The following is a 26,765-nucleotide window of genomic DNA, read 5'->3' as shown; positions in this document are numbered from 1 at the left end:
GATGGAAAGAGCATGAGTGGGATTCTGGGAAGATGGACATTCAAGGGCATTTCCCTGATCCCACCTCCCTGCAAGCAGACAAGCTGGCAGAGTCCAGAGGGATCATGTGAGGTCCCTGGGTTCTCCTGAGGTCTCTATGGAATAGACATGAGCCCCTTCGCCCCAGGAGGCCACTGTAAATCTGTGGTCGCCCTAAGGGCCACCTAAGCAAGAGAGGGAACCCAGAAAATCTGGGAACATAGAAATCCAGCTGAAACTAAAGAGGGCATGCCCAACTGTGTGGGCTGTGAACTCCTGCCTTGCTATGACTTCTGTGAGGGCAGAGACCCTGCCTAAGCCCCCGGCACATAGCAGTGATCAATGAATAGCTGTGAATGAATGACTGCGGTGACTTGGCTGTCACCATTGCACAAAGTCTTTTCAGCTGTTTTAATAAGAAAAGTGACAATGGGGTTTGAGGGAGAGGAACTGGTCGGGGTCCTCAAGGTACCTCCGTCACATATCTGATCCCATCGATGGTGTGCTCAGACCCACTGATCTCAGAGGACGCGCCACCCCAGTGGAAGTGCATCTGCAGGGCTGTGTACTCGGTGCCATCAGGGGCCGTCATGCGCATGGTTGGGGGCAAGCTGATCTGCACTGGGAGAGAAGAAAAGGGGTAGGGAGGGGTGCAGGTGGGTGGGGATGAGTCAGGCCTACTGGTTAGGCGGCCTCCCTGGCCACCTGCCCACTCCTGCAGCTGGTGCTACAGACTGGCTTAGAATGTCAGGAGCAGGGTCACCAATGGGAGGACGGCACGATGGGGACCAGGCACTGAGTAAGCTGGGCTGGGCAGGTGCCTCTCCCAAGGCATACAACTTCCCACCCAGAACAAGAAGGTCAGGGGCAGGACCACAAAGTGGCACATCAAAGAGGTGGCCCTGGGAAACTGGCCAATGGGTATGGAAAGCAGAATTCTGTTCTCCACCTCTGGCCCTTTTGAAATTTGCCCCCAGTGTAGAAATAGGAAGAGGGGCCTCTTGGGACCCCTTTGATTACTATTACTACCCAGAGTGAGCACTGTTTGTCAGGCCAAGTTGAGATTGTTGTCTTCTTCGTGATGTGGCTAAAATCCTCATCCCACATATCTGTCTAGAAGTAGCCCAGCCAACAACCTACTCCACTCCTGAGGGGCTTCAACACTCTTATGGACAAGGAAGCCGCCCCGGGGAGGTGGAAAGACTTGCTCAGAGTCACACAGTACATCAGTCAGGGCAGAACTGGGCGTGAATAAGATGTCACCATTACAGACCTCGACTTGTCTTCAGAAGACAAGAGGCCAAATTCTGCAGCAAGTCAGGGAACACATGGACCCTTGGCTTGGCATTTAATGTGACTGATTTTCTTTTTTTATTATTATTAGTTTCAGGTGTACAGAACAATGTACTAGTTCAACATTCACACCCCTCACAAAGTGATAACCCCCCTCTCCCAATCTACTACCCCTCTGACATTGTATATACGTGTTAAGTTCCACTGACTCTATTCCTTATGCTGTACCCCACATCCTGTGACTATATAAACATATGCATATAATTTATATATATATGTAATTATAATTGACATTCATTTTTATTCGCCTTCAGCTTCAGGTGTACACTGCAGTGGTCAGGCACCTACACCATCTAGGAAGTGGTTTCCCTATTAAGACAAGTGAATGTGACTGACTTTCAATGGAAGCCTCAAATGTTAGGCTCTTGCCACTCTTCCAGCTTCCTCCCGTCTCCTGTCCTATGACTTCCTATAGGCAGTCACTTTGGTCACACAACAGCCTTTGTTCATTTCACAGGCCCCAGCCTTAGAGAAATCTCTATCTTTCAGAATGAGCCAGGCAAAAGGAAGACATGGAGAGTGACACCAGAGACTGACAAAGAGAAATATCTATGAGGTTATAATTCAGGATTTGGAAAGGGACAGGCAGCACCTGTCCTGTTAGGAAGGTCTTTAAAGTCATCAAAGGTGGTTATCGACAAGTCAGTTTTCTAAAAGAGCAAATATTAGGTATTTGGTACCTGTCAAATGCCCTTTCTTCCCTTCCAAATTGTCTAAAGCAGCAGGAAGCTGTGATTAAACTCATAACGTAATATGCTGTAATGCAGGAATCCGGCCTCCGAGATTTTCTCGTGTTCTTTTGCAGAACACGGGCTTTGTATTCAGTGCTTAAAATGTGGCCAGCTCAAAATCAAGGCTCACATAGAAAAAAATAGAAGGGCCTTTAAGAGGAGATGGGCAGTCATCTGTGCCAAGAGACTAGAGAGCTCAGGACCAGGCCAGAGCTTTTAAATGGACAATTAGCTTCATCTGAGCAATAGCAGATATCCTGTTAAAACCCAATTTCCGGCAGACAGAATGTCTCAATTCTCAAGTCTGATCAACAGGATAGCACAGGCCAGATTGGGAAATGGCAGCAATTCTGAGCTTCTCACTGTGCTTTTAAAAAGGTGAGACCAGGGGTGGCCAGTTAGCTCAGTTGGTTGGCGCATAGTGCTCGTAGCACCAGGGTTGCTGGTTCAATCCCCGCATGGGCCACTGTGAGCTGCACCCTCCTTTAAAAAGGTGAGGTCAAATCTCTGTCCCCAAAAATCCACTTGCTGGACCTTCCAAATTCTGAAAATTGATTGAACTTCCAGAAGAGGTTGCTCCCCATTGTTTGAAACTAATTTAACAAAATTCTTATCAGACCAGAAAAGCCACATGATCTGAGCATTTTCTGTGCCCAAGAAACAATGGCAAAGTGTCAAGGCCATGAAAGTCCAAGAAGGACTAAGGAACTGACCCCGATTGGAGGAGACTAAGGAGATGTGATGGAAAAGTGAAACGTGGGACCCTGGATTAGTTCTTGGCCCAGGAAAAGGAAATTATTGAGAAAGTGATGAAACTCAAACGAGGTCTGCAGAGCAGTTAATCGTGTTGTATCAGTGTAGTGTGCTTATAGGACGTAAAGATGATAGTATTAGGGGAAGTAGGAGAAGGGTATGTGGGACTTCCCTGCATGAGTTTTACAATTTTTCTAATCTAGAACTATTTCAAAATAAGAATTTGTTTTTAAAAGAAGACAAAACCAGCCTTGCTCTTGCAAGTCTTCAAAGATCCAAACCTTCTCAGAACCTGCATCACTTCTGGATGCCTCTTTAGGGGGTCTATCCTTTCAGGTATAGGTCTTTCCCCTCGAGTGCAGCTCACCTGTGCCACGCTCTGGGCCAGGTACTGGGACAGACAGGTGAATGAGAGGTGGTCCCTCCTCTCAAGGAGCCTAACAAGCAGAGAGGCTGACGGGGCCTATCGAGAGAACAGTGTTGTTTTTCCCACTAAACACCAGAAGCCCAGTACCTCAGGATTTTAAGCTTTTCTGGAGCCTATGAATATGTATTTGAGAGAATTAAAAACACATATATTGATCAGTACTCCTCCACCAACTGTTAGAAGTCCACCAACTATAACTAAGTCTACAACAAAGCGGAGAAATCGAGGATAAGCTTTAGAAACTTTTGTAGCAATTTATCGCAATATCCAAGTGTGTTTTCAATTTCTTTTTATTGAAATGTAATTTTATGTCTGTTTAATAATAAAAATGGGGCACATAAAATATAAATATAAAGTAGAACTTGAAATTAAAAACACATTACCATTTATATCACCACCCTCAAAACTTAAATATGTAGGTATATATCTAACAAAATATGTACAAGATATATATGAGGAAAACTACAAAACTGATGAAAAAAATCAAAGAACTCAATAAATGGAGAGACAATCCATGTTCCTGGCTAGGAAGACTCAAGATGGCCAAGATGTCAGTTCTTTTCAACTCGATCTATAGATTCAACACAATCCCAATAAAAATCCCAGCAAGTTGTTTTGTGAGTATAAACAAATTGATTCTCAAGTTTGGATGAAGAGGCAAAAGACCCAGAACAGCCAACTCAATATTGAAGAAGAACCAAGGCAGAGGACTGACACTACCCAACTCCGAGACTTACTACTAAGCTACAGTAATCAAGACGGTGTGGTACCAGTGAAGGAACAGAAAAGTAGGTCAGTGGAACAGAACAGAGAGCCCAGAAACAGACCCACATAAATACAGTCAACTGGATCTTTGATGACGGTGCAAAGGCAACACAATGGAGTCTCTTCAACAAATGGAACGACTGGACATCCACAGGCAAAAAAAAAAAGAATCTAGACACAGACCTTACATTCTTCACCAAAAACAAGTCAAAATAAATCAGAGATCTACATGTAAAATGCAAAACTATAAAACTCCTAGAAAATGGGGCCGGCCCGGTGGCTCAAGCGGTTAGAGCTCCGTGCTCCTAACTCCGAAGGCTGCCGGTTCGATTCTCAAATGGGCCAGTGGGCTCTCAACCACAAGGTTGCCAGTTCAATTCCTTGACTCCCGCAAGGGATGGTGGGCAGCGCCCCCTGCAACTAAAATTGAACATGGCACCTTGAGCTGAGCTGCTGCTGAGCTCCCGGATGGCTCAGTTGGTGGGAGTGCGTCCTCTCAACCACAAGATTGCTGGTTCGACTCCCACAAGAGATGGTGGGCTGTACCCCCTGCAACTAGCAACGGCAACTGGACCTGGAGCTGAGCTGCGCCCTCAACAACTAAGACTGAAAGAACAACAACTTGAAGCTGAACAGAACCCTCCACAACTAAGATTGAAAGGACAACAACTTGACTTGGAGAAAAAGTCCTGGAAGTGCACACTGTTCCCCAATAAAGTCCTGTTCCTCTTCCCCAATAAAATCTTAAAAAAAAAAAAAAAAAAATTCCTGGAAAATAATGCCTTTTTAGATACACCAAAGACATGATCAATGAAAGACATAATTGATAAGTTGGACTTTATTAAAATTAAAACTTCTATTCTGCAAAAGATAGTATCAAGAGAATTAGAAGACAAGCCACAGACTGGAAGAAAATATCTGCAAACTACACATCTGATAAGGAGCTGTGATCCAGAATATCCAATGAACTCTTAACATTCAGCAATGAGAAAACAACTTGATTGAGAAATAGGCAAGACTTTAACAGATGCCTCTCCAAAGAAAATACACAGACGGTAAATAAGCATACGACAGGGTGCTCCCATCAGGTGTCATTGGGGAAATACAAATTAAAGCAAGGAGATAGCACTGCACACCTGTTAGAACAGCCAAAATCCGGACACTGACACCAGTAAACGCTGGTGAGGACGTGGAGCAGCAGGAATCTCGTCGTTGCTGGTGGGGACGCTCGTGGTGCGGCCATGTTGGAAGACAGTTGATGGGTTCTTACAAAACTAAATACACTCCTGTGTGCATGTGATCCAGCCATCACGCTCCTTGGTGTTTACCCAATGGAGTTGAAAACTTATGTCCACACAAATCTCTGCACACAGATGTTTATAACAGTTTTGTTCATAATTGTCAAAACTTGGAAGCAACCAAGATGTCCCTCTGTAGGTGAAGGATAAATAAACTGGTCCATCCAGACAATGGTACACTATTTACATAGCACTAAAAAGAAATGAACTGTCAACTCATGAGAAGACATGGAGGAATCTTAAATACATATTACTAAGTGAAAGAAGCCAATCCGGAAATGCTGCATACTGTATGATTCCAACTACATGACATTCTGGAAGAGCTAATCACTCAACAGAGAAAACAGAAAGCCAGACCAGGGCACATGGATCAACAGAACACGCAGGTGGGCCGTGTGGCTTCCGCAGCAGTGCTGCTCTGTCGGCTGAATTTCCCGCTGGCTGGGTCAGAGTGAGCCGGGGAGAGGCTACTGCAGACTGAAGGAGCCAGCCCACCAGGGACAGAGTGTAAAGACAGAGGCTGTGCAACTATGGAAGGGCCTCCTGGTGTCAGGGCCCGAACACCCATCAGCCCTCAGGTCTGAGGCTACCAGCTCCCCTGTGGAACGCTGCATCCCCTGCTGACCCACCGTGGTCAGGAGCCTGTCGCCTGCCCCTTACCTGTGTGGCCGTTGTTGATCATGGGGAACTCACCCCCCTGCGCCTCGTAGCCAGTCAGGTTCAGAGCCGTCAGCGAGGGGTTGTAGTGCACCTTCTTCCTCTGCAGGTTGATGGGCGACTGCCTCTTCCCCCCACAGGTGGGGTACTCCCTGGGCCAGTGTGCTTGGTCCAGCGCCCCCTCTGAGACAGGAGAGAGCCAAGGGGACACTCAAGGGGATGCCCTGCAGAGCCCTCCCTCTGGGCACCTCACTCAGGGCGCAAGCCACAGCCTGCAGCTCACAGCAGGGCCTGCCCAGTGGGAGGCCCACAGGGGCCAGGCAGGAGGCCAGGGTCAAGGCGAGCCGCCTGCCTTCTAGGAAGCAGAAGCCTCAGAAGGAGGCAGAAGCAGTATCTAAATCAACTCCACGGACCCTGTGTCTGGGGCTTGGGGGCTCACTCCTAGCTTTGCTGTTGCAACCACTGGCCCTGGGAACACGGCTTAATGTTTTGAAAGCAATGAAAGTCTTTAATACATAGCTTTAGTTTTCCCTTTGAATGACTGTCAGCCGACAAATGTACTAGGGGGCCCCTTGAGCATGGCACTCAGGGGTACACTGTGATGCTTTCAGGGGCCTTCTCTTCATTTCCCCAGATGGTGCATTTTCCTTCCCAGCCCACAACAGTCACACAGACCCCCACCTCCTACGGTAGTGCCCTCACCGGTCTTCTTGCTCCAGCCCCTTTCAATGATCTCCCAGATGGTAAAGGCCACCTGGGTACCTACACCTATGGGTTCAGGGCAAGAAAGGAAGCATCAGGTTCAAAGATGATCAAATGGTTTGTTAAAAAAAATATCAAAGTAGGGAAATTTATCTTTCTATTTATAGAGAAGAGAGGATAATGAAAGCAGGTCAGTTGGTCTCACCCACCCGCCGCTGGGAATCCAGGCTCTCCTCCCCCTGAGGCATAGCTGCACCTTAAGTGTGTAGCTCGTGTTTTAAGGACGATGTTTGTATTGGGGGCTCTCGCAGCTTCTTGGCTTAGCAATCAATAGGAAAGTCAATTCTGCCCTGCTTTTTATTTAATACACAATCCAATTTTTAAACAGTTCTTTCCTAGAGGCAGATGGCAGGATCAAGGCTGAGGTCTCAGGCACAGCCTCTTCATGGATCAAAAGGCTTTGGCCCCTGCCCCTGCCAGTGTTGGGGGGTTTCTCAAGTATTCCTGAAAAGCACTTGCAGTAGCTCTCTGCAAGCACTCCTGGGCCCCTGTTGGCTTTCCAAAAGGCACAGTCTCAGAGGCTGGGCTGAGCTGGGGAGGACAAGACCTGCCCTTGCTGGAACTCTCTCTTCCTTGTCCCCATATGGGGACCAGTGGGCCACGTGAAGCTGACACCAGGTCTCCGTGGCCCTGGTGGCGGGTGGGATTCCTCCGCTCCAGAACAGCGTTTGGCCAGAGTGCGCCGTCCTGTCCCCTGAAGCTGGACTTTCTGAGCCTCCCCGCAATGTCCTTAATTCTGTTGACCTTGACTTAACAGGACACACGTGTGTCCTGAATGGACGCTTCCCCCTGTGTCTGAGGCAGGGGTGGACTGAGCAGAGTGGGCTCCACAGCGGGGGCGCTCCTGCGTCAGCCGGTGGACGCAAGCATCCTCTCGGAGCCCATCCATCCCTCAGTCAGCTGAAAAGAGGGGGCGCAGGCAGGAGGTCCCTTCACTGCCACGTGGGAGGGGTGTTTCCTGTCCTAACCCCACAGACCTGGTCTTCCTGTCTTTGGCTCCCACAGGGCTGGAACACGTGCTAAATGCCGGGGGAAGGGCTTCCATTTTACATTCGGAAAGTCGGGTTTCAGTCAAGTGCTGATCCAAGCCCCAGCAGGGTCGTGGGGAGGGCAGACTGCAGGCTAGCCCCAGGTCACTGAGTTCTCGGCAAGTCCAGACATTCTGGGTAAACTATGTGTCATGAAATTGCTAAGAAGAAAGCTCCCACAAAGTCCACACACGCTCTTTGAGGCAGCAGATAGCCCTTTCTAAGCACTTTATTTTCCACTACACAGACCAGGAAAGTGAATGGTCCTGCAGCCAGGAGCAGTGAGCAAGCTCTCACACCAGCTCCATGGGCAGAAAAGGTTTGAAAGTAAAAGAGCTGCAAGTGAGTCAGGATTGGTGAAGGGGACAGCTACCATATTTCCCGGAAAATAAGACCTCGCCAGACCATCAGCTCTAATGCGTCTTTTGGAGCAAAAATTCATATGACCCAATCTTATTTTATTATAAGACTTATTTTATTATAAGACTGGGTATAATATAATATAATATAACATAACATAATAATACAGGGTCTTATGTTAATTTTTGCTCCAAAAACGCATTACAGCTGATGGTCCGGCTAGGTCTTATTTTCGGGGGAACAGGGTAGGTCCTCTTTGCCTTAACCAGGATCTATGTTCAGTGTGTTTCCATGCAGCAGGAGCTATGGAGCCCAAGGTGGGCAGACCCCCACACAGGAACCTCACACAGCCTGCATGCATGCATGCGTGGGTGGCCTCTCGCCCCCGGAAATGCCAGGCTTCCCTGTGGTCCTCAGGGAAACCCGCAGCTCTTGGGGTGGGGGCTTACCTGAGTATGTCCACTCGGACCCGTGCTGGGCCAGGGCTCCCGGGAGGAGCAGAGAGAGCAGTGTCACCAGAGCTGTCATCATGCTGCAGGTCTGGAATCAGGACCGATTCAGGGAAGCTCTTCTTTTAAAGGCTCAGAAACTGTAAATAGCAATTTACCAAGTCTGGCTGGCCGAGCCACCCTTTGCTGCACCCGTGAAAACAATAACACGTTCCCCACAATGGCCCTTCTGACTTGGTCCACCAGGGGAGGCGGTGTGCCCACCTGATCTCCGGCGTCACTACCGTGTCCAATTAGCCCATGGGTTTCGTGGCTCAATGTCCTGACTTGTAAAAACTCACTTGCAGGGCCACACAGGGCAGCCTTTGTGGGTGAGTGATCCAGGGGAGGAAAAAGGCCCAGGGCAGAGAGAAGCAGGACGGGGAGGCTTTTCCGGAACAGCGGCACTTCATGTGTGCCCTTGCTCCTGGCAAGCAGAGCTCTGGGGCCTGGTGAGGGGCATCCCCAGGGCCTGAAAACCCTCGCCGGACCCCACCTGGTGTTTCCTGCCCACCTCAGCAGTTGTCACCAGTCACCAGCCAGGCATCTTGGGAAATGGCCTGCCCCCACGTTTTAGCATTGAATGGAGAATCCTAACTGGAGGCAGTCATGTTCTTATCCTCGCTCTGAATTCAACCACTGACCCTGAGGCCCTGCTCGTGAGCCACATCCCACTCCATGCCTCTGGGCCATGGAGCTGGTGTGGGCACCCAATTCCCCATGAAAGGCGTTTGTTCTAACAGCTGCAGTGTACTTGGTCACACCCAAACCAACGATAGTGTCACATCAATGGATTGCCTAATCCTCCTGAATCCACATGGGTAAACAGTCCTTGAATTTAGCTGAGGGAGAAACTTTTGGGTTGATAACTGCTGACGGGCTAGCATTTCTCATGCCCTTTGGAAAGGGTGCGGGCAAAGGGCAGCAGCGTTCCTGCACAGTGCTTGCCGCCCTGGCCAGATACAAAGGCCCACCCTGTTCTGGAAAACAGAGTTAAGTCCCAGCCTCCTTTATGTCATTGCTGACTTTTCCTTGGAGTCTGAGGGATGCTGGAATGGCAACATGGTGGTGTGAAGTCAGCATGATTAAGAGCAAGGATCAGAAGCCAGAATGACCTGCTCTGCCACTTACTAGCTGTGTGACTTTTGGCAAGTTACTCAACTGCTCTGTGCCTCAGTTTTCCCATCTTTAATAGGATTTGGTGATACACCTCCCTCCTGGGGATTAACAACAAACTTGTGTGTAATAGTTGGAGCAGCAGCTGGTATGAGGCAAATGGCATTATTATCTATGCAGACCCCTCATTCCAGGGAGAAAGGATGTGATTTATCATTATCACCCAGACTGTTAATGAGGAAACTGGAAGCAAAAATGAAGAACTCATTCTCCAACTCATGGAACTCTTGCCCATATTTTCAGGAATTAGAAACCCACTCTCCAGTCTTTGCTAAGTAGGCCAAAGCCTGCCTGCTGGGTCTGCCACTGCTGAAAGGGCCCCCTGCTTGGTCCCCGGAGACCCCAACCCTGCTGAGGACAGCAAGGATGGGCATCGACCGTTAGACAGGCAGAGACCCCTAACATCCAACTAGCAGGATAACACAAATTGAGCCATGTGAATGATTTGCTTGGGAATGAGGGAAAAAATTAGGGAGCTGGAGCCTGCAAGGTCACGACGGTGGGAGCCGGGAGGTTTGGACCCGCCGGTGCAAAGTGAGGCTGGACTAAGAAAGAGCTCTGAGTCAGCCGACCCACGGGGGAAGGGAAACTGCACAGAGCGGGAGGAAGAGGGGCCATGGGAGTGAGAGTAGCCAGGGACAGATGCACAGAGAGAGGCGGGCTCCAGGAGCAGGACCCACCCAGCCCGTGCTGGGGAGACAGCGAGTGTCCCCCTGCCAACGGCTCCCTGCCTCCATTTCCCACGGGGTCCTGCTGTCCTGTGGTTCGCACTCTGTCCTGGAGCCTCCATTGCCCCACCGAGTCCTCACAGTAAGTGCAGGGTTCCCTTTGTGAGTCTGTAATTTTAGCAACACCATCATGGAGCCCTGCTGCACCATATTCATCCATCAGGCCTGTGGCTTTGCGCTGGGTTCTCTGGGTCTTTGGCTTAGGGGAGAGTCTGGGCTGGCTGGTAATCTGTGCAGCTGGCTAATGTTGATAGTAGGTGGTTGGGATGAGTAATTAAGTTAGTAAAGCAATCAGATCAACCAGGCCCGTAAAGTTTCAGACCCATCGGCTAATGAGGACACATTACTAAAGAAAGAGGGTCCCCTCACTCTCTCCTGTGTAGCACACTCTACTGACATAATCCACACAGAATCAGGCAACTTGTGTTGCCTATTTTCTAACTCACTGTCTTCTCAAATTTAAAATTTTCCATTAACTTTGAACATGAGTTTCCTCCTCCTCCTATTTGCAAAGCACATTGTTAGTTTTTGTTTGTTTTGTTTTGGGGATTTTGTTTTGTTTGTCTTGTTTTCGTGTGTCACATTAGACTCTGAACTTGCCTCTGATTTCATCCAACCACACCTCCAGCTCATTGAGGTTATATCTTATTCCAAACTCCTGTTTTTTCCTAAAGCCTATGGTTTGAGTGACTACCTGAGATTACTTGACACACATGCCATTTTCATCACAATATGATGTCACAAATGAGAAAGGAGCTTGTTTTCTTCCGTGGTGCCACCACAGCTCCATGACAAAGGCCCACTGAGGCAAAGAAGAGGGCAGGGAGGTGTTGTCTACCCAGGTGAACAGGGACAGACGATCAGCCCAGGTGAGCAAGGAGGCATGGTCAACCCAGGTGAACAGGAAAGGGTGATGAGCCCAGGTAAACAGAGAGGCACGGTCAGCCCAGGTGAAGATGGACGGGACATCACCCCAGGCGAGCACGAAGGCAGGTCAGCCCAGGTGAGCAGAGAAGGGTGATCAGCTCAGGTGAGCATGGAGGCACCATCAGCCCAGGTGAGCCAATGCTCAGGTTTATACAGGACCAGCACAGAAGAATGAATCTGGCTATACAAGAGTATGTATATTTTGGTTATAAGTAATATAGACAGGCCATTGTTCTGTTTCATTCAGGAGTTCCTGCTCTGGAATCCTGAAGAATGAGTCACTCTGGGCAAGTGAGTTTTCTAGGTGGTTAGAGGCTCAATTCTATATAAACACCATGACACTTAGTCCATTTTGGATTAAAACTTATAAAATGTATCACACTCTTGCCTGCTTTCTTAAATAGATAAAGCTGAAAATAATTAAACTTTTCCTAATGACTGAGGCCCACTGATACAAAAATTAATTCTTATCTTGCATTATAATACATTGATACCCAACTATACATAACCATTCTCCCCACAGGAAATGACCCCTAACTGTTATTTTTTTTACTTCTTATATCAAATATGGAGCGGAGGGAAGGTTAGCCAGCTTACTCCGTTATTAAAGCAATGCATGCCTGCGTTCATGGGTGATGTTCAAATGATTAACATCCGTAAGTCCAGGGCATTATCAACCAGAACGGAAATGAGACTTGGTGCTGCTGTAACAGGGTCTGGAAGCCCCTTGCTTTGCCAGGAGTTAACCCTGTAGTTGGTGGATGTAGGGAGATTGGGAGATCCTGGGCAGGGCTGGGCAGTGGAGCACCTGGAGGTACCAGTGTGTTTATGGTGTTTTTTTATACTTAGCATTGCTCACACAGGCTGCCAGCTGTTGCCTCTTAGCATTGTCTGTTTGCCCACCCTGATCTCCTGGCTTCTTATTGGCTGTTTTTTCATCTGTTTTGCCAGCAATCAGATAACTACACTTCTTAGGACTACATGCACAAAAAGAATAGATGGAGCTGAGACAGAGAGCCCAGAGACTACACTACCACCAAAGTATGAGAGTGACAGCAGCAGCACGGTGGCATGAGAAGACATCTTGGTGGCTCCCCTTAAAGCTACCACAAGTTGGACAGTTATAACTCAACTATAATTCAAGGATTCCTTGCTCAACACACAAACATATCTAAGAGATCCACGCATCAAGACAGCTGTAGGTGGGTGTATGGGAACAAGCTGGAAAGGGAGGATGGGGGAAGGACAGAGGCAGGAGCCACAGACTATCTGGCCCCAGCAGAGGCGGTAGCAGTGGAGGGTCAGATTGCAGCACTTCACAACATGCAGAGGACTAGAGGGGCAGAGGCAGCATTCAGCCTGAGTTGCTGGTACACAACATGGCAGGGCCAAGTGATGGGACAAAGATGCAATTCAAAGGTATGGAAGTTATGGTGGGGCAGCTACCATTTCTAGGGAAAAAAATAAAGATGCAGATGAGTGAATCCACACCCCACTTAGGCTCCTGTCTCCTGCCCAGTCCCAGCAGATGCAGTAGAAGTGGAGGTGTTAGATTACAGCCCTTACTTCACAGGTCACAAAGGGGCAGAAGCAACATTCCAGCCTGAGTGAGCAGTACATATTTTGGCTAAACCCAGTGGACAAAGCAAGTTGCAGGTGTGCAAACCTGCCTCCCCCCCCCCCCCATCCTTCTCCACCCCTCATGGGGAACCCAGTAGAGACAGCTGGACACCTCAGATAGTACAGTGCAGCTGGCAGCTTCTGGTAGCAGGAAAGCAGCACCAAGAAGTTGCAGACCTGGAGCCCCATTGCTTGCCACATACCGCAAAGTAGGTGATGCCCTGAGACTGAGGCAATCCAGTCACAGAGGGAACTCCCACCTCCTTAGGGAATACTGGGTATTTTCAATGGCTAAGGCAATATGGTCTTACCAAGATCCTGTAAGCCCCAAGAGTGCAAGAGTAAACAAAAACTTGCTCTATAACACCATCTACTGGAAAACCAAAAAGATAAACAAACAAACAAACAAACAAACAAAAAACCCAGTACTTAAAAAGGAAGGTTTCAATCCCTCAAATGACCAGGCAGAGAAATAATCCATCGAGTACAATGAATAACCAAAGTAACAAGTTAGCTCAGAAAGAATATCAAAAGTCTCCAGAAAACAAACTCAAAGACATGGAAGACCGTGATTTAAATAACAAAAAATTCAAAATTGCAGTTCTGAAAAAACTCAATGAGATACAAAAAAACTCAGAAAAGCAGTTCAAAAAGCTGAGGAATAAACTCAATGAAAAAAAGGAGTACTTTACCAAATATATTAAAACTATAAAAAAGAACCAAACAGAAATTCGAGGGTGGAAGAACTCAATAAATGAAGTGAAGAATGAATCAGAGAGCTTAGGAAATAGAGCAGACCATACGAAAGAATTAGTGATCTTGAAGATAGAAACATAGAAGTGACTCAGGTGGAAGAAGAGAGAGAATTGAGAGTTTTTAAAAAATGAAAAAAGTCTATGAGAACTATGTGACTCCATTAGAAAGAGCAATATAAGAATAATGGGTACACCAGAAGGAGAAGAGAGGGGCAAGGGAACAGAGAGCCTTGAAGTAAATAATCATTGAGAACTTCCAAAGGTGTAAAAAAAAAGCTGTACCCTTGAATCCAAGAAGCTAACAGAACACCTAGTTATCTCCATGCAAAAACATCTTCTTCAAGACACATTATATTAAAACTGTCCAAAGTTAATGACAAAGAAAGAATTCTCAAGGCAGTCAGGGAAAAGAAGACGGTAATCCCATTAGATTATCATCAGAGTTTTCAGCAGAAACTTTACAAGCTAAGAGAGAGTGAAATCAAATATTCAAAGTATTGAAAGAGAGAAATCATCTGCCAAAAATCCAGCAAAGTTATCCTTTAGATATGAAAGAGAAGTAAAGACTTTTCTAGACAAACAAAAGCTGAGGGAATTTACCACCACAAGACCTGCATTACAAGAAATGTTGAAAGGAGCTCTTCTATCTGAAACAAAAAGACAAAAGGATACGAAACCATGAGTAAAATGAGTAACAGACAGACAGAAGCAGGACGTTGCACTCTATTTCAGAAAACCGTATTAAACATTTAATTATAACATAAAGGTTAAAGGGGGTAAAAGCATTTTTTAAAAAGAGTGTAGCTCCTGCAATCTGGAAACAAATGCACAGCATAAAAAGGGATAATTTGTGACAACAAAAGCATAAAAAGGATGGGGGGGAAAGTACTGAACTTGCACAGACGAATGGAGATAAGATGCAATCAGAAGATAAAGGACTACTCTATGTATGAAACTTTTTTTTTTTGCATAAATCTAATAACCACAAAACAAAAATCTAGAACTGAGACATGTAATATACATATATGGAAATGGAGGGGAAACAATCATAGAACACCACCAATCTAAAACAGCACACAGAAATACAAGGGAAAAAAAACAATGGAGATCAGAACAACCGGAAAACAACACATGAAATGGCTATAGTAAGTCATCATAAATCAATAATAACCCTAAATGTAAGTGGACTGAACTCACCAATTAAAACGCACAGAGTAGCGGAATAGATTAAAAAACAAAGCCCACTTTATGTTTATTTAGGAGACCCATCTCAGCTACAAAGACAAATATAGGCTCAAAATGAAGGGGTGGAAGATGATACTTTATGAAAATGGCATCCAGAGAAAAGTGGATGTAGCCATGCTTATCTCACACAAAATAGATGGTTTCAAGATAAAAATGGTAACAAGAGACAAAGATGGTCATTTTATAAGGATAAAGGGGATGGACAATTCATCAAGAAGGCATAACAGTGGTCAATATGTATGCACCCAACCTGAGAGCATCAAAATATATAAAACAATTACCAACAGACCTAAAGGGAGAAACTGACAAGAATACAATTAAAGTAGGGGACCTAAATACTCCATTGACAACAATGTATAGATCAACCAAACAAAGTCAATAAGGAAACATCAACCTTAAATGACACATTGGACAACATGGACCTGATTGATATCTACATAGCTTTACATCCCAACAACAGAATATACATTTTGCTCAAGTGCACATGGAACATTCTCAAAGATAAACCATATGTTGGGGAACAAAGTTAGTCTCAATAAATTTAAGAAAAGTGTAATCATATCATGCATATTTTCTGACCACAGTGGTATGAAACTGGAAATTAAATACAAGAAGAAAGCTGGAAAAACCACAAATATGTGGAGATTAAACAACACGCTCCTGAACAAGTATTGGGTCAAAGAAGAAATAAAAAAAGAGGTCAAAAGATAGTGGTTTTTATGGGTGTGAAACAAATGGTGAGAATTTGAATTGGTCCCTCTTATTATAGTGTTGAACTTAAGTCTACTTAATTTATCAAGTCATGTTCATGCCCTGATTTTATATACTTGTATCTATCAATAAACATTGTGATATTTGAAAAAAAAAAAAAAGAGGGAAGTTTATGCCATTATAAGCCAACCTCAAGAAATAAGAAAAATCTCAAATAAACAATCTAACACTTCACCTTAAAGAACTAGAAAAAGAAGAACAAACAAAGCCCAAAGTCAGTAGAAGAAAGGAAGTAATAAAAATTAGAGCAGAATTAAATGAAACAGAGAATAAAAAGACACTAGAAAAAATAATGAAACAAAGAGCTGGTTCTTTGAAAAGAGAAATAAAATTCACAAACCTCTGGCTAGACTCACTAAGGAAAAAAAAGAAAAAAGACACAAATAATAATAAAAAACGAAAGAGGAGAAGTGATAACAGACACCAAAGAAATACAAAGGACTATACAAGAATACTATAAAAGGCTACCACCAAATTTGATAACCTGGAAGATATGGACAAATTCTCAGAAATATATAACCTTCCTAGAAAAACCTGGAAGAACCATGAAGAAATGGAAAGCCAAAATAGACCAATCAACGGTAAGGACACAGTCATCAAAAACCTCTCAAGAAGTAAAAGTCCAGGACCAGATGGTTTCACTAGTGATTTCTACCAAATATTCAAGATTTAATACCTGTCCTCCACAAACTCTTCCAAAAAATCCAAGAAGAGGGACTATTTCCTAACTCATTGTATGAGGCCAACATTACCCTGATACAAAAGTGGTACCTATATACAATGGAATACGACTACTCAGCCATAAAAAAATGATGACATCTTGCCATTTGCAACAACATGGATGGATCTTAACAGCATCGTACTAAATTAGTCAGATGGAAAAGGATAAGAACCATATGATTTCACTCATGAGGGATGTAAAACAGAAAGCAACAAACGAACGAACAAAACAAAGAAACTCAGAGACACAGAAAATAATATGGTTACCAGAGAGGAAGAGGGTTGAGGGGAGGATGTAGCAGGTAAAGGAGATTAAATATATGGAAATGGAAGGGGACTAGACTCTGGGTAGTGAGAATACAATACAACATACAGATGTTGTATTATAGAATTGTACACCTGAAACGTATGTAACGTTACCCCAATAAATTTAAATTTTAAAAATTTAAATAAATGAATAAATAAGTAAAACTAAAGTATGCAAACCCAGAAACATCTTTTTTGACTACTCAAAAAATTTTCTTTCCTTCCTGACTTTCAGTTATGACTTCCAAATAAGTGAAGCAGTAACATAACTAAATTGTCATGTTAAGTAACTTCCTTGCAGAATATTCAGCTATATCCAGCCCTAATTCAGTGGGGATGCCCAGGCTTTCTCTCACCAGCCTCCCTGGTGATGAATTTCCCCATTTTATAGGGTAGCTCCATCATCATATCCACCCTTCTTTCAGTAACCCACATCAACAACACCTAGTCCAAAACCCTGGTGGAAATTCTCTATTACAAATCTAGTTATTAGCAAAACAGGGGCCAAAGACCTAAAGATGTTTACAGCTCAGCCTTCCATCAACATCCCGTGCCCCTTCTCTGTGCAAACTCACCAAAGGGCCTGTTGGAATTGGATGTTGCATTTGTATGTCCTGCCGGCTGTGCCTCCCACTTCTTGGAGTAGGCCAGTCTTGCTTATATCTCTTTTATGTACTCCACCCTGGTTTACTTTTGTAGGACGGATTGTGTTTCTTTCAGCTACACCCTTACTTGGTCAATAAGCAATTCCAGATCTGTATTGAGTCTTAATCTCCCCTGGTTATGCAAGTAGGGGACTGATTAATTTACTGTCGTTGCTGTAATAAATTGCCACAAACTCAGTGCTTAAAACAACACAAATTTATTGTCTTACAGATCTGGAAGTCAGAAATCTAAAGTCAGTTTTACTGGGCTAAAGTCAAGGTGTCAGCAGCGCCAGTTCCTTCTGGAGGCTCTGAGGGAGAATCTGTCCCCCTGTCTTCGTCAGCTCCTGTGGCCGCCTGCACTCCCTGGTTCACAACCTTTTCCTTGAATCACTGGCTTTGGTCATCACACCTCCTACTTCCTCCATTGACCTTGCCTCCCTCTTGAAAGGATTCTTGTGATTACATTTAGGGTCCATCAGATAATCCAGGATAATCTCCCCATTTTAAGACCCTTAACGTAATCACATCTGCAGGTCTGCACATCACTTTTGTAAGAGTCACAGGTTCTGGGGATTAGGATGTGGACATTTTGTGGGGGCCATTATTCAGCCTATCACAAGGATGTAGGGAGCCACCACCCTAAATTAAACCATGAGTTGTGAAAGTTGGATTTAGACTTTAAAGAACAGAGTAACGAATCAACCATGTCATGAAACACCCCAGGAATGGAGGTGGCTGCACTGAAACTAAGTGGACAACAGCTGAGCTATCAGGATCAACTGCCAGGAGCTTCTCTCGACTCTTAGTGGCCACAAAGGTATAACCAGAGTCAACTCATGGAACTGGAAGAGCAACCCAGTAACCTGAAAAGCATCAATAGCACTGAGGAGAGGGGATCAAAGACCCAATGTGGTTGATCTGCTGGGAGTGGAGGGGGCCAACACCCCTTGAATGTGCACTGCTGGAGACGGGAGAGCTGACATGTGGCCTGAGTCATAGTCTGGCATGCAGGGGGCGGGTCATAGTCTGGCATGCAGGGGGCGGGAGCCTCTGCAACAGAAATGTAGAGTGTTCTGTTTTGTGACCACACACCTCTGCAATATTGATCTAAAAGTGAAAAGACATAACAAATCACTGAAATTAAAAATCTTTAAGGGTTTTCCACTTCAGCAAAGGCAGTCTAGCTTTTTTTTTTTAACCAATCTTTCTACTGAGAAAACTAGAAACACTGAACAATTTTTATTTTATTTTATTTCTTTGAGAATCTCTTTGAGAGCATCACAGAGCACCAAGGCATGAATATATAAACAGGATAATATATCACCAGAGGTTGGGTTTGCCCCAGGAATGCAAGGTTGGTTTAACATTTGAAAATTAGTGTAACAAAAGTAAAGGAGAAATAGATACTGAAAGCATTTTAAGATATGCAGAAAAAAATCACTTGATAAATTTCATCATCCAAAAGAGAAAATCAAAATCCTCTTATGATTAAACACACACACACACACACACACACACACACACAAAACTCTTAGGAAACTATGAAAAAAGGGGGAAAGGGAAATTTTTATCAATCTCATAAAGAATATCTACCAAAAAGTTCTACAGCAAACATCATACTTAATGGTGAAATATTACAAATATTCCCCCTGAGTTTGGGAAATATACTAGGATGCTTGCTACCATGACTTACATTAAAATTTTCCTGGAGATCCAGGCCAGCACAATAGAGGGGGAAAGTTTTAGGGATTAGAACGGAAGAAATGAAACTGTCTTATTCACAGATGATATAATTGGGTCCATAAAAAATCCAAAAAGATCAAGAGATAAATGATTACAATTAACAAGTGAGTATACAAAGTTGATATATACAAGGACAATATACAAGATGCAATAATGTTACTATATAACAGCAAAAGACAGTTAGAAAATGAAACTTAAAATGTGTTTAATTTAAAAAATTACACTGCACAATCTTTATAACTTTTTTGTAAATCTAAAACTATTCTAAAATTAAAAGTGTATGTTTTAAAAATTGTATCATTCACAATGGCATCAGAAAACATCAAAAATTCTCAAATAATTCTAATAAAAGATTACTGAGAGAAATGAAGGACAATAATAAATAAGATCAGCAAGACATCTTAAATAAGACTTAAATAAAAAGATTACTTGAACGACATTAAAATTAGAAACTTTACTTCATCAAAACACCATACCAAATGAAAAGTCAAGCCCCAGAATGGGAGATCATATTTTCAATATGTATAACCAACAAAGGACTCATGTCTAGAACATATAAAGAGCAGAGTTCTTACAAATTAATAAGAAAAACATCCAACAGCTCATAGACAAATAGGTGAAGACTTGAGGCACTTTACAAGAGACAATATCCAGATGGCCAATTAACATCTGAGAAGATTTAACCTCTTTACTGACAAAATAAATGAAAAGGAAAACCATAGTGAGGTACCACAGTCATCCTTACACTGGTGGCAAACATTTTAAAAGCTCAAAATACCCAGTGTCATCAAGATTACAGAACAATCTGAACTCTCATCCATTGCTAGTGGGAGCGCACGAAATGGATTCAGCCCCTTTGGAAAACTGTCCCATCTACTGAAGCTGAATGTACACAAGCCCTATCACCTAACAATGAGTATATACACAGCAGGAATCTGTACGTTTTTGTACCAAAAGACGTGTACAGGAATGTTCATAACAGCCCTAGTCATTGTAGCCCCAGACTGGAAACAGCTCAAATAGTCAATAGTATCAGCAGAATGGGTAAATAAATGGTGGTATTTTTACACAATGGAACGAATTCACTATGCTGCAGGCAACAGCGTGCATGAATCTCACAATATGTTGAGCGAAAGAACGTGAGGCTAAATAAATCTAATTCAATCATAGAAGAATAAGTAAAATATGACTCTATTCATATAAAGTTCCAAAATGGACAAAACTAATCTATGGTGCTAGAAGTGACTGGAAGGGGACACAAGCGGCCTTCTGGAGAGCTGGTCATAATTTCCACTGGATGAGAGTTTACACAAGGGTGCTGATTTGAGGTGATTTAATGAACTGTACATTTATGATGTATGCAATTTTCGATATGTAAAAATTCAATGAAGAAAATGATGAATCAGTAATAATTAAAATGAATAGTTAATAATGAAGGAAAATAGTTTGGCAATTCCTCAAAAAGTTAAACATAAAATTATCACATGCTCTAGCAATTCCACTTCTCAGTGTACACCCAGAAGAATTGAAAGCAGGGACCTCCATGAGAAATTGGACACCTATGTTCACAGAAACATTATTCACAAGAGCCAAAAGGTGGAAACAACGCAAATGCCCATAGACAGATGAATGGATAAACCAAATGTGACCTATACATACAAGGGAATATTATTCGGCCTTAAAAAGGAAGGAAATTCTTATTTTTTCCCCAGCTTCATGGAGATGTAATTGACATACAATATTGTATAAGTTCAAGGTATACAATGTGTTGACTTGATACATTTGCATGTTGCAAAATGATTCCTACCATAGTGTTAGTTGGGAATGAAATGCTGATAGATACACGCTACAACAAAGATGAACTTTGAAAACATGTTAAGTGAAAGAAGCCAGACACAAAAGGACAAACATTGTATGATTCTACTTTTATGAGGAACCTGGAGTAGACAAATTCGTAGAGACAGAAAGTAGAATAGAGGTTACCAGGGCTTGCGGGGGAGGGTACTGGGGAGTTCGTGCTCATTGGGGACAGTTTCTATTTGGGAAGATGAAACAGTGCTGGAGATGGATGGTGGTGATGGTTGCACAACAATGTGAATGAACTTAATGGGACCAAATTACTCACTTAAAAATAGTTAAAACGTTCAGTTTTACAAGAGAAAAGAATCCTGCAGACTGGGTGCACACGGTGTGGAAGTACTTAACACTACCGAACTATATCCTTAAAAATAGTTAAGAGAGCAAGTTTTACATTATGTATATTTTGCCACAATTAAAAAAAAATTTTTTTAAATTTTTTGTGTGTGGTTAGAATGGTAAATTTTATTACCTCAGTAAAAAAATGAATAACAAAAAGTTCTTTTTCCATTAATTTGCAAACGTAGATCAAATGGACAAATTCCTACAAGACTATAACGTGACATAATGTCTCTTAGGAAGAGACACCCAGAATAGTATAATTATTAAAGTAAATGAATCAACAGTTTAAATATATTTTCGCAAATCAAAAACAGACTCATGGAATATTTATTATAATAGAGTTTTCCCAAACATTTAAGAAACAAGTAATTCCAAACTTACATAAAACACAGCATAGGACGGGGCCAGGAAAACCACAGCTGTGGCCGCACTGGGTAGTGCCTGTTCTTTCACGTATTGTCTGTGGCGACTTTCACGCTATAACACCTGTGCTGAGCATTTGGGCCAGAGACCATTGGAAGGGTAAAGCCTAATGTAATTATTATCTGGCTAGTATATCTGGCACCAAAAACCAACAAAACAGCATGAAAAAGAAAAAGTATAAGCCAGTGTCACTCATGAACTTAGACACAAAAATCCTAAACAAAACAGGAATGAATGAATGAATGAATGAATGATCTTCCGAAGACTTGCCTAGTTTTCAGTCTGTATTTGCTGGGCTTTCTGGGTCCCTTATAGTAGCCACGTCACTCACTTTTTCTTTCTTTCTTTTTTTTTTTTTTTTTTAATATTTTATTGGGGAAGTGGAACAGGACTTTATTGGGGAACAGTGTGTACTTCCAGGCCTTTTTTCCAAGTCAAGTTGTTGTCCTTTCAATCTTAGTTGTGGAGGGTGCTGTTCAGCTTCAAGTTGTTGTCCTTTCAGTCTTAGTTGTGGAGGGCGCAGCTCAGCTCCAGGTCCCACTGCTAGTAGCAGGGGGTGCAGCCCACCATCCCTTGCAGGAGTGGAACCTGTAGCCTTGTGGTTGAGAGGATGTGCTCCAACCAACTGAGCCATCCGGGAGCTCAGCAGCAGCTCAGCTTAAGATGCCGTGTTCAATCTTAGTTGCAGGGGGCGGAGCCCACCATCCCTTGCGGGACTCGAGGAGTTGAACTGGCAACCTTGTGGTTGAGAGCCCACTGGCCCATGTGGGAATCGAACCGGCAGCCTTTGGAGTTAGGAGCATGGAGCTCCAACTGCCTGAGCCACCGGGCCGGCCCGCCGCGTCACTCACTTTTAACCAAAGAGACATAAAGGGAAGTTGGCTGGGGAGACTTTTGTAGAGCTTTTGCTTTCGTATAAAAACAGGCAAGAGTAGAGGATGAGAGCTTGCCAGCATGTTTTCTCCCCCTTCTTTAGTCCTAAAATCAGGTCTGATGCTGGAGCAGTGGCAGCTGTCTTGCGACCATGAAGATAAAAAGCCAGCATGCTAATGACAGAGCAGAATGACGGGGTCCTCAGTGGCTTCATGGAGCAGCTGAGGCAGTGCCAGCAACTGCCTCCAGGCTTCTTGTGAGGCAAGAAAAATAACCCCCTTTTTATGAGTCTCTGTTAGTTGGGGTTTCTGTCACTTGCATGTGAAAGCATTCCGACGTGATACATCCACAAATATACAATATTTGTCACTTTTCTAAGCTATGCTTTGACAAACCTTACGTTATGGTTGGAGGAAACAAATATTAAAAATAAACAAGATGATTTCATATATGTAGTGATATATTAAGAAGATAAAGCAGGATAATGGGACAGAGGACGAGGAGGTCTTCAGACAGGGTGGTCTGGGAAGGCCGAGGTGGTCGGAGGCAACATTTGAGCTGAGGCCTGACTGAGACAAAGGAATCAGGTGAATATCTGAGGGGAAAAGTGTTTCTGTCAGCGCAATTAGCAAGAACTTGAAGGCAGGAAGAAACAGTAAATGTGAGGCTCAGCCTATACCCAGTCTATTAATAAACCCTGTCAGGTCTACCTTCAAAATACTTCTGATGACCTTTTCCCCTCTCCACATGTTACCAGCCTGACCTAAGCCACCAGCTCCTTTGCTTAGACAACTGGAGTGGCCTCTGCCTGGTCTCTTGCTTCTACCGTGATCACTACAGTCTATTCTCCCAGTGGCCACAGAGATCCTTCTAAAGCATGAGTTGGGTCACGGCAGTCCTTGCTCAAAACCATCCAACAGCTCTGGTCTCAGTCAGTGTAACCTTGAGTCCTCTCCAGGGCTTCAAGGCCCTACACCATCTGCCCTGCTCTCTCGGCGGCACCATCGCCTACCACTCTGCCCTCCTCTCCTGCTGTTCCTTAAACCTACCAAAGGTGCTCTTACCCCAGGGCCTTCGTACCTGATGTTCCCCTGCCGGGAATGCTCTTCCCCCTGCCTCCGATGTCTCTATGCCCAGATGTCAACAGTTCCACCTTCATGACCATGAATGGGCTTTGAATAAACCATTAAGTTCCTTATAACTTGCAGACAGACCCACCTGTGGGGGTAAGTGACCCTGGTGTCCTCAAAAGTGTTAGGTTTAACCTATCAAGAGTTCCAATTTACTTCCCACGTAATTCATTGACCTTCCTTCTTAATGAAAAAAAAAGAAAAGAATGTTAATGTTGTTATCATCACAAACGATTTCCCACAGCCAAGAGGAATAATTGAAGGTGCTGATTTGCATTCAGGCCTCCCTCAAATAATCCCAGCTTAGAGAGGGAACCAAGAGTACTTTCATCAGTGAGGAAGTACTGGTTCCAAAACTGGGTATAGCTGAAAATTCCATACTGTATTCAGGACGATTTACAAGGAAGTTACTCTGACTGAAAGACCAGTCACTGGGAAATCAGGACAGGCATTTACCCATCCTTATTTTAATTTGCTAAATGAGCAGAGCCCTCTATTGTCTGAGACCAAGGGGTTCTAGGTCACTCACCTTTCTTGGTTAGAATACTCGAGAAGCGGCTCCAAGAACACCTTATGTTAGATTTTGATTTTCCTCCCGTAACTGGTAACCCATTGAAATATTCTGGAAAACACAAAGAAGAAGCTAATGTACTTTTGCTGATCTTCAATAGCCTGCATTTTGTTTGCTTCTTAGTGTCATGCTTGCAGAAACAAAACAGCTTTGCAACCGGTCATTACTTGCCTACCTGCAGGCATGCAGCGGACCACTGCCATATTGAATGAAGCTGCGTTTCTCTAGGTTTGCAGATTTTCTAGCCGAAGCATATATTGTGCACTCATGACATCCAGTGGTCAGAAAAAGATGATGCAGAATTTTTATTTTATTTATTTATTTTTAAGTTTTGTACAAAACCCAGGGTGTAGTTGCAAATAGCTGGTCTGTAGAGGGAGAAAGGATTCACAATGAAACAGGAGTGAGTGTGGTATCTCCCTGCTGTGCTGTGAAGGACTGGCCCTGGAAACCTATTTGAAGATAAGTAGACGTCCATAAAAGGTTGTGTGGATATTCAGAAAATCCGTTTCCCAGATCATCAAATATGTGGTTATAGAAAAAGGGATAGATTTTTTTTAACTGAGGTGAAATTCATATAACATAAAATTAACTTTTTTAAAGAGTACAAATTAATGGCACTTATAAATTCACAATGTTGTGCAACCACCATCTTTATCCAAAACATTTTCATGACCTGTACCCATTCAGCAGTCGCTTCTCATTCCTTCCTTTCTCCAGCACCTGGCAACCACCAGTCTGCTTTGTGTCTCCACAGATTTACCTATCCTGGGCATTTCATGTAAATGGAAGCATACTATATGTGACTTTTATGTCTGGCTACTTTCACTTAGCATAATTTTTTAAGGTTCATAATTTTAAGGTTCATCATGTTGTAGCTAGTTGTGTTAGTACTTTATTTCTTTATATGGCTGAGTAATATTCCAGTGTGTGTGTGTGTGTGTGTGTGTGTGTGTGTGTGTGTCCCATTTTGTCAATCCATCATCTGTTGATGGATATTTTGGTTGTTTCTACCATTTGGCTATTGTTAATGGTGCTGCTATGAACATTTGCTTGAGTATTTGCTTGAGTATCTGATTTCAATATTTTTAGGTATACTTAGGAGTGGAATTGCTAGGTCATCTGGTAATTCTATTTATTTAAGTTTTTGTAAAAAATTTTTAGATTCCTTGAAGTGTGATAGAAGAAATTGAAATAGACTTTTAAACTCCTTGAAATTGATAGAGGAAGAATTTTTATATAGACCAGAACCAACTTTTCCCAAGTGACCCTTGATTTTTTTGATTTTTTTTTTGAACAGTTTCCTTTATTCATGTGTATCTAACTTGTCAGCCCAGACTGAAAGTACCCACGGGAATGAATGCAGATGGATGAGAGAGAAAGAGAGAGAGAGAGAGAGAGAGATAGAGAGAGAGAGAGACAACAAAAAACACCATTCAAGGGAAAGTTAATTTGCCTAAGAATTCTCTGTTGACATTTGTTTGGCTTGAGATGACAGCTCAGCAAACAGAAATGCTTGCCCCAAATCTTTGGTATGTGCTCTGTCATAACATTTTGTTTGAAAATCGCCTGCAGGCCTAGGATGAATTTGGAGAGCCACAGTGAATTAATTAAGCTGAAGAGAGCTCTCAAAACAATGATTTCCCTGATGTGTTTTTTTATTTAAACCTTCCAGGTCATTAATTTGTCATGTTTTCTTTAAAAAGGAGAAAACAATCAGGGGGTGTATTTGGTGCCCTCTATAGTAAGATACGTTGATTTAACGTCAGTGGGGAAGGAGCTGCTTGGCATAAATGAATGTTCCGTTTATGTCCCCATTATAAATACGTTAACCCTTTGGAGGAACCACTTTCTAAAGCTGAGCGCTTAGGTTCCTATCTTCTTAGAAGATACTGAGCATGCTCGTGAATGCTGTTCACTGGACCAACTGTGACCTACAACACAGTGGTCTTCTCGAAAGTGAAGGGCTTGGGAAGGGTGTTATAGGGCCTGCAAATGACTTTAAAATCCTTCAGCATGATCTGTACATGTGACTTAGTTTCAAGCTGCTTCCTAGGGGCAGCTAGCTCTGCTACATTAGAAATACAAAACTCCAGAGGTAGTTACAACCCACATTTGAAAGACATCAAAAGCCTCACTTTGGCTCCCTTTATCTCCAGTCCACACCAGGTAGTTTTGTTAATTAGCATAATGGGTGCAAAGAATAATTTTTCATTGATGAAACATGCGCGAGCCAAGAATAGTGACTAGAATCTAAACTAGACACTCCTGCCCATGTATGACGGGGTGCA

The 26,765-nt window shown here is 43.5% G+C and overlaps 1 protein-coding gene and 1 long non-coding RNA gene across 6 annotated transcripts in view; both read right to left on the bottom strand.

Annotated features, from left to right (window-relative positions):
• Positions 1 to 17,562, bottom strand: part of CA6 (carbonic anhydrase 6) — a 28,393-nt gene extending 10,831 nt beyond the window's left edge. The window contains exons 1-4 of one of the 5 annotated variants that reach the window (XM_019746674.3): positions 17,464 to 17,562; positions 8,602 to 8,741; positions 6,006 to 6,185; positions 491 to 639 (exon numbers count right to left, since the gene is read on the bottom strand). In XM_019746674.3, the coding sequence (XP_019602233.2) occupies positions 491 to 639; positions 6,006 to 6,185; positions 8,602 to 8,683 (411 nt within the window). In that variant the 5' untranslated portion in view covers positions 8,684 to 8,741; positions 17,464 to 17,562. Of the gene's footprint in view, positions 1 to 490; positions 640 to 6,005; positions 6,186 to 8,601; positions 9,356 to 17,463 lie in introns of those variants that run through there. The other 4 variants (XM_074334096.2, XM_019746675.3, XM_074334098.2 and 1 more) reach the window with 4 other exon arrangements.
• Positions 17,563 to 19,713: 2,151 nt separating this feature from the next.
• LOC148755311 (uncharacterized) lies at positions 19,714 to 25,876 on the bottom strand. The gene is made up of 2 exons (XR_016018531.1): positions 23,992 to 25,876; positions 19,714 to 23,368 (listed from the first exon to the last, which is right to left on the bottom strand). It is a non-coding gene; the product is annotated as an uncharacterized LOC148755311 (long non-coding RNA).
• Between the last annotated feature and the right edge of the window lie 889 nt (positions 25,877 to 26,765).

Source organism: Rhinolophus sinicus, chromosome 14, assembly GCF_057876585.1.
Source record: "Rhinolophus sinicus isolate RSI-liver-muscle chromosome 14, RSI-T2T, whole genome shotgun sequence".
NCBI classification, from domain to species: domain Eukaryota; kingdom Metazoa; phylum Chordata; class Mammalia; order Chiroptera; family Rhinolophidae; genus Rhinolophus; species Rhinolophus sinicus.
This window is presented reverse-complemented; position numbering and strand designations above follow the sequence as displayed.